The following is an 8,411-nucleotide window of genomic DNA, read 5'->3' as shown; positions in this document are numbered from 1 at the left end:
CACTGAGTGATGAACGAGGTACCATCCGCCCAGTTCGTCTTCTCTTGATGAATACCATGCCAGTGCTTGAAGGGTCTCAGAGACCTTACAGTGGTAGAAAGAGTAAAGTACATACTACGCTCGTCGATAAAGGCATGCTTTTGTCCTGTAATTGGTTCACAACATTGATGCTAAAGTTGTCGTGCTTCGAAATATTCAGCTTTAGACATAAAAAAAATGCTCGCACGAACCTTTTGCGCCTTGATGAGAGGGCCAGGGAAAATCCCTCCTGCGAGTGTAGCCCTGTACAGGAAGAAGATAAAGAGATACAGGAGAACATGTAGGCATTAACTCACGACCGTTCAAAGCCGTCGGGCGCGATTACTCTATTAACGATAGTAAGTTCAGCGACAGGTCCGATTGTGGACGGGGGCGCGCTAGGTGGTGAACGCTGCGAGAGTTCAGAGTTGGATCTTGAAGTTATCGACGCTGCATGTGACGAGGCAAGAAGACAGCCAGTGAGGACAATATGGAGAAACATTATGAGCAGGGTGATATAGAGTATGCTGCTGAACCTTGACAGCAGACGTAGAGGTCAACTCGAAGGTAACGGAATAGACAAATCGTATGCCGACTTCTTATATTTGGATCGAGCAACAAGCCTGTGGTGGCATTTTAAGTAGAGGGACAGTGGAGTTAAAGTTTGGGTTGCTAGAGCAGCCACAAACTACTCTGGATGCACGAAAAGACAAGCAGTGCACGTTGCGAAAAATATATCATGTGTCCAATCTTTCGTATAGGCCCAGGTCAGTGGCTTTAAATCAAATTCTCCGGTCCAAAGCTTGACAACAAGTGACGCACCGTGATGATAGTTGCAGTTTGAGGGACCTGGAAAGTTCATGCGATGATCTGCCTCATAGGACCAATGGAATGAACATCATGGTGCTAGATTTGAACCTTGGTGGTTTTCTGCCCGCACTTCCGGCGGACCAAAGCACATGCTGCATATCAAATGAAGCAATCCGGACATTCAAGTTTGACTCGGAAAGCCTCTATGTGGCTTGAAGCCGTTAGTACTAGCTCTGACATGGCAGTAGTTGAACAAGACTCACTAGCGAGCACTGGAATGAAACTGATATGCCGGTCACGGAAGGGTAACCACCAGGATGGTCGTGGTTTTGACATCACACAGCCAAGTCATTTGGCAGCTCTGACTGTTCCTGCAATGGTGGAGGTCATTACGTAATCAATACTGTACTAAGGGGTGCCAAGGTCGCTTCGTCCTTTCAGCGCGCCCAAACCCGATATATCACAAACCGACGCTTTGTACTAGAAACGACCCCGTACATGGTGACCACTGACATTCATCGCACTGCTGTTCTTCAAGCCGACGGCGCACTAAACTCGATTCCGTATGTCGTACACATGCAGCACGCAGCACTATGATTCGGTTCCAGGCTGTAGTACTTGCAACGCTATGATGTAGCTACTGAAAGTTACCGTTTCAGGGTCGTAACTTATTACTTGCAATGGGCAGCCTCTCTTGGACCTGGACGGTCCTTCAACTGGTATTTAAGAATCGGATCCTTGTTTTATACTGACAAACTCATGCCCAACGGAAGTTATAGCTATAAGACTCGTAGTCTTGCAGCATATTGAAGTGCGCGGTAGGTATCTAAATGGATTGTCGCTACCATCATTCCGAGTCGCGGCGCTAATAGAGGGGGTGTACCTGAGCGCTGAGCGTCAGTGACATCCTGTTTGGTTAGTTAGACTGGCATTCAAGTCTATTCAAGTACTAGTGACTGTCAGATTGAGCTAGGCTGAGCTCCACCAAGTATATCAGATGACCATTCTCACAGGGGAGAATGGAGAAGATCCTATCAGTCCGTTTTCGAATTCGAGATATGGCAGGTAAGATCTGAAGTTAGGACAAACCTGAGGGAAGAGCTTCAGGGGGCCTATGTGCTAGCACCGACCGTGAGAAATTTACAGACTGAGCGGTGGGCGTGGACCGCGCGGGTAACTTAACGTTTAGCTAGAGGAACAGGGACTCCTGACATATTTCGTACGAAGGAAACCAATACCGAAGGCAGTTGACCGCACTCGATTGGATTTCCCGGGTTAAATTAGTTTGCACTGCAGTATCATCGGTTTATCAGGAAACAATGGCAACCATTGAACCACTGCACCATCCAGAGAAAAGTCCAGCGAGGATGTTTGAAATTGACTTTTGATGGGTTGCCAGTGAGTGGTTTTCCAGTTTCTCTCCGCGCCAGACAATGACCTCTTCTATCAGATCACCGCTTGCTATGATTTGCCAAGTCTATCGACGGCTTGCCTAACGGACGGGCTGGTCACCAGTCTATGCCTATCCCGTGATATCGCCAATGTCAAAACCACAACTACTGAGCTCTTCAACGTAATGCCTGTCTTCAAGTCCCAGAGACGAAGTGTGTTGTCGTTCGAGCCCGTGACCATTCGTCTCTGATCGGGGAATACTGCAACTTCGTTTACGCGTTCTTCACGACCTTCAAACTCTCGAAGGACTGTGGTACTTGGAACGAGCCTAGATATTTTACTGGAGGTTGATGATGCTAACCACGGTTGAGGTGGACTTTGGAGGGAATATTACGGTTGTTTTTTCTAACTCAGCTGCAGAGGTGCATGTATTGTGCGTTTTATGCTGCTTCATCGCGTTAACCTGCCTCATTTTCATAGACGTCCAGACCCCAGGACACGAGGCCATCACTGCTACAGGAAGAATACTCACTATTGTCGCACCACCTTCCTCGACAGTATACCCTCCCAGCACCTCTGCAGCGCACATGGATCCGGTTCTTGTCCTCACAGTTTCCGAAACTGCATCCCCTCCCACCCATTCAACTATGACAGTCCAGTCACTGCTTCCAGGTGCTCGAATGCTATTTATCCTGGATGGTCGCATGAATATTATTTTTTCTCGTGTCCAGCAGCTACTCCAGTATATTGCCATGTAACGTGTCTGAACACATGCATATGGCAATTCCACCTCTACACCCCATCCACTTCCAAGATCTGCGTGTGCGCGTCTCACCCGTGTCATGATGTTTTCCAAAGGTGTCATAGCTCTACTCCCAGCGCTCTGCTCGTCGCTCATCCGAGTCGTCAGATCCGCCAACTGGTTTCATTTGCTGCCTCGCCAATTCGCTCCTGAATTCATTTTCATTGGAATTCTGCATTATACAACTAGTGATGCGACACGGTCGTCATTGTTACTACCCTCTGCGAACTCTCGCCTATGCGAACCCTGTATGTAATGATTGACCTGTCACTGCAGGTGTTCAGGAACGCTATCAATCATGCAGTGAAGTGTGCATCATAGCTTCCAAGTGATTGTTTACGGTACATTAACTTTCTCTACCTAATACTCTGACCCCAATCACCATGTGTTGGGTTCTGCGTTATCGGTCAGTTGTTCTCAACACACTGTACCATCTCCATCGTGAATTACAATTGATGCATGTTGACGAGGATGAAACAATCCATGAAATTTCTACATCGTGAATGTAGAACGACGGTGGCCCATACCAAAGTATTTCATCGCCCGCATCCATGATGTCGACGGGCCTTGTGAGTGGACTGTCGTACTCGTGATGATTTGAGTATTCTAACTAAATTTGCAGCGAATGGGGTGGCCCTGTTCATGCTCCTGTTAACTCACTTATTCGACCCCACGTCGAAGTGGATGAGTAGTATTGATATATCCTCCTGCGGTTCCGAGTGCTTCAGTGCCTGACGAGCGCTTAAGTCCCGAGGCCTGACTTGTTGGTCTTCGAGGTGTAAGACGAGTACTAAACAGATCACTTTATGATTAATATTTCTCGAGAGTTTATTAGACCCAGCTGGGAACCTCGCTGACGTCATCTAGACCGTCCAACAGTGAGTCAAACTTGGACCAATAACCTGCGGGGTAGACTTTAACTCTAAGCTATATATATAGCGTAAGTGGTTATCTGCTATATGAAGAACTTCACGTTTGTCCAGGTTCCACGGACGCGGTTCTTGTTGCGAACATCTGGTTGACGAATAGCAACATCCCTCGGGTACTGGATGTTTTGTACAGTAGTTCCATGATGAGCACCGTGTTTTTTGCCAACTGATATCTTTGCAGGGGAGGAACACTGGGATTGGAGATCGTGCAATAACAAGTGCTGTTTAAATGGTAGTATTCTGACATATAATTCTATCCCTGAGAAATCACGGTTTGCGTCTAGAGATCTTGTTTGTCCTTTTCATATCCAAGAAATCTGATTGTCGTAGATTTGTGAGTGAAGTCATACAAAAGAGTGGCTCTAAACTGATTCGTATGATCGTCATGATTTGATGAGGAAGTGGTGAATTATTGGTAAGTCGCTAAAACTAACATTTACACTGTGGATAGTAGTTCCAGTGAAATTCAGTGGATGAAATCATACGATAATGGTCTGAAACTCAGAGTATTAGGTGCTGAAATTGCCGTTTTTTACTCTGAAATTTTACTCTGAAATGATGCGCTGAATTCATGCTAGAATGACAATGGGGCAAAACTATTGAACCAGACTACATATACACCTTAGTACGACCGCCTGTGACACAGGATAATTTGCAATTGGCAGGGATTGAACGAAAGACCTCATACAACTGTACGCAGTGTTCTTACCACTAAGCCACAAGTCCTTTGGTATGTACAGACAATTACACCAATATATACAAGAGACTCGCAGCTGGGTGGCTGAGGCATTGATGTCCGATAACAGCTCCACACTAGATCGATCTCCTGAACTACATGCTAGTAGGATTGGAGTGTACTTATTTGAATACATACTCATTGGTGCTGAATTCTGATTCAGTAGATTTTTCCACTGAAATTCAGAATCAGTGCTCCAATGAAATTAACTGCATGCAATTTCAGTGGATGTCACTCTGAAATATTCAGCATCAGAGCATTTTCCAGTGATTTTCATTAGAACCACTATCCACAGTGTTTAGTGACAGTCGAAGGGTGCGTCTGCCATCACTACGTTGATCTATCTTACATGGACTCTCGTGTCCATGTTTCCAATCTCGATCCGTTCGACGGAAGTATGACATCACCGTTTTTTCGACGTCCTTCATTTGAATATCTCGATGCGTGAATGTCGATGATACGAGCTCTCTATACTCTATGCTCGACTTAAAGATACATATCTGGGCCTCTCGATCACATGAGAGACCGGTGGTGGTGTCCAGTACACGCAGCGGAGCATCGTCAAGTTGAGCATCAATGACCTTTTGGATAGCACGATCCACTTCGGATGGACTGAGATACTGCTGGCGCAACTCTGCAGAAAGTTAAAGCACGTTGACTTATTGGGGCTTACTTCATGTCTAAGTGTCGGGAGCATTATCCAATCCTGAGAGCATCGTTTGGAAAGCCACCATAGCTTCATCATAGCGCTGTGCGTCATGAAACGCCGCATGCTTCAACTTGTATCCAGCATGAGACGAAGGGTCAAGTTGGATGACCTACGTATTGCCAAAGTCAGCTATTAGTTACGAAATGACCCGGGTAGGTACCATCGCACCTTCTGTGCATCGAGAAGTGCTTCCATCCACAGCTTTTTCTCCAACTTCGCGTTGCTACGATTTGCAAAAGCAAGGACGGCATCGGATGTATCCAGGTCGATTACCACCGAGTATAAGTCAACAGCCCTGTCATAATTGCTTGCAGTGAGGGCAGCATGTCCGTTGGTAAGACAGAGCGAGCTGCATTCTTGCTCGAAAGCTGAGTGAAATGCGGGTGAGTATTGTAGCCTGCACGACATTACGAACTCCAGACTTGTCGTAGGACCAGTCGAGGCAGCTGGCCTCCGTAGTTTCATCAATGTTGTACACCATAGATTCGTATGATTCGAGGGCATCATTGGGCTTGCCTGCGGAAAGGAAAGCCTGGCACCGTTTCTGGTGTGCAGTGAAACACAAGAATTTGAGATCCCAGCCGAAGAGCTGGAAAAGACACTCAGTTACTAGTGAAAGATATTATGTACGCATCATCTTAACGCACCACGACCAAGTCCTCGTATATTTCATGAATGTCCGGTTTCGATGAGAAAGCGCCGGAGTCGATAGCGGCAGTGAAGTAGTCGGCAGCTTCCTCGTGACGTGCACCATCTAGGGCCTTGATTCCGAGTTGAACACGTAGATATGCCTAATATGCGAGATCGCAAAGATTAGTGTTTATGACCAAACGTGGCTGCATGATACTTACTTGCACGATATGACATGCTCGGGTATCGGCATTCGGACAACCGGTAGTGAGCTCCTTGAGGAGCAGGATTGCCTCGTCATGTTGATCTGCATTGAAGAGGGAGACGACCTGAAATGTGCAATGAAGCAGAGAGTATGCGAAGTAAACGTAACATACCCTGATCAAGAGCAGAAAATGAATGGTTTCTGAATCTTAGTCTGTACATGGATGCAACATCAAATGCTGCCCTCGCTTCCCGAACGTGGCCTTTTCCACAGAGGGCGATTCCCTTGGAAATATAGCCTGTCAAGGAGGACTGAATGCTGATGGACTATGTCACTATCGAGTTAGCCTTTCATGGGGGGCTCTGATCAATCAATATATGTTACCTCAATTACATCTGAAAGCGCGTGATCCCAGTCGTATTTTCGCGCCATCACGAATGAGCGATGGGCGTAGGAAGTATGGTTGTTGGGATCGGTATTGATATCTTGCGTGAGTAATTCTTCAGCCGTAGATAAGTCTTCATCTATGCATGCCATACGGGCATCATATCTTCACCTCCGCTGAGGATGTTTGCCGTCCACGGAAAAAGTGACACATGTTGGAAAGCATGAGTGCTTGAAGATAGCAATGGTTGTCGGTCTGATAACCGCCAGAGATGGACATGGTTGGAACTAGATAGGGATGCGACGAGTGTGCCAGCAGGATTAACGGCAAAGGTATACATCGAGTCGGAGTGGTCCGTCCAGGGATCACTAACCTGCTGCCAGGTTGCTGTATCCCATTCGCATATGGTCGAATCGTGACCATCGCCATTTGTGAGAAGGCGTGTGCCATTAGGCGTCCATGCAAGTGACAAGTTCTCTGATGCTGTGACCCTTGAAGGATGCGACGCGTTCCCTCGTGCCTGAATTATAAATTTGAATATCGGCTTCTGTTGCGATTGCAATATGTTTTCCAAACGGTGAATACTGTACGCAGTCGACATGACTACCACACCTCCTTGCTCCCAGGTTTGGGTATTCCACAGTATCGCCATTCCATCTCATGAACCAGTGGCCAGCACTGTCCCATCAGGAGAAAAATCCAATGAGGTGTCTTCAATATTGTGTTGGATGAGAAGTTTGCCAGTTTCTCCGTGCCAGACGATGAGCACTCCATCCTCATCACCGCTTGCTATCAATCGCCCATCTCGTGATACTACCAGTTTCGACACCCCAGTGCGATGCCCTTCCATCTTCTCAATACAACACCTGTCTTCAAGTCCCACGGACGAAGTGTGTTGTCCCATGAGCCAGTAACCATTCGTCGTTTGTCGGGGAAACTGCGACTGCATCTACGTCATCTTCATGGCCTCTAAATACTCGCAGGGGTGTGGTGATTGGAATGAGCTTCGACATTTTACTGGAGGTTATTGGTGTTGAGCGCAGTCGAAGTGGGCTCTGTAAGGATTGTGGGTGTCTTTCTGCAGAGGTGCGTGTATTGTGCCTTTTATGCTGTTTCATTGCGTCAACCTGCTTCGTGTATCATAGACGCCCAGGACATGAAGCTGTTCGCCTCCGTACTTCCATCACCGTTACGGCAGGGATCCCTATTGTCATACCCGCCGTCCTTCACAGTATACCCTCCCAGTGCCTCAGGGCATACATGCGTTCAACTCTAAAGCTTCCAGAATTCATCACGTCGTATCCAATCGAGCAGTCGGTGCTCCTCAGCGCTTCAATCTCACTATCTATCCTGATGACCGCACGAATATCGTTGTGTTTCGTGTCTAGCAGCTACTCTAGCACACCACCATGTCACTCCTTCGAACGCGTGCATATAGCTTACCGTTATATCAGTTCTTCATCTATGCATCCCGTGGATTCCCAAGATCCCTATGTACAACAGATGCAACCGAATTTCGTGGTACAGGCTCAGAATCTCCTCACCATCGCCACACCGCCAATGGCTGCACCTCACTGCGGTGCCCCCTCAATCTTCTTCAGCATAACACTTGTCTGCAAGTCCCACAACCGAACCGTCTTGTCATACAACTTCGTTATTATTTGTCGTCTATCAGGAAAAACTGCCGCTCCGGTTACACTACTCTCATAATCTTCAAAAACTCAAAGGAATGTGGTGCTCTGGAATGAGCTTCGACATCTTACTGGATGTCAATGGTGTAGAGCACAATCGAGAT

The 8,411-nt window shown here is 47.0% G+C and overlaps 1 protein-coding gene across 1 annotated transcript; it reads right to left on the bottom strand.

The window, feature by feature from the left end:
* BJ212DRAFT_1236852 (multicopper oxidase) lies at positions 1-400 on the bottom strand (the record flags this gene model as incomplete). Its single annotated transcript, XM_041329545.1, has 4 exons — positions 1-65; positions 116-184; positions 231-282; positions 336-400. Coding segments are annotated over 4 exons (251 nt in total), but the record flags the coding sequence as incomplete, so codon positions are not given.
* Positions 401-8,411: the final 8,011 nt, after the last annotated feature.

Source organism: Suillus subaureus, assembly GCF_016647635.1.
Source record: "Suillus subaureus strain MN1 chromosome Unknown BJ212scaffold_490, whole genome shotgun sequence".
Classification (NCBI taxonomy): domain Eukaryota; kingdom Fungi; phylum Basidiomycota; class Agaricomycetes; order Boletales; family Suillaceae; genus Suillus; species Suillus subaureus.
The sequence above is the reverse complement of the archived record's forward strand: the minus strand, read 5'-3'. Positions and strand labels throughout refer to the sequence as shown.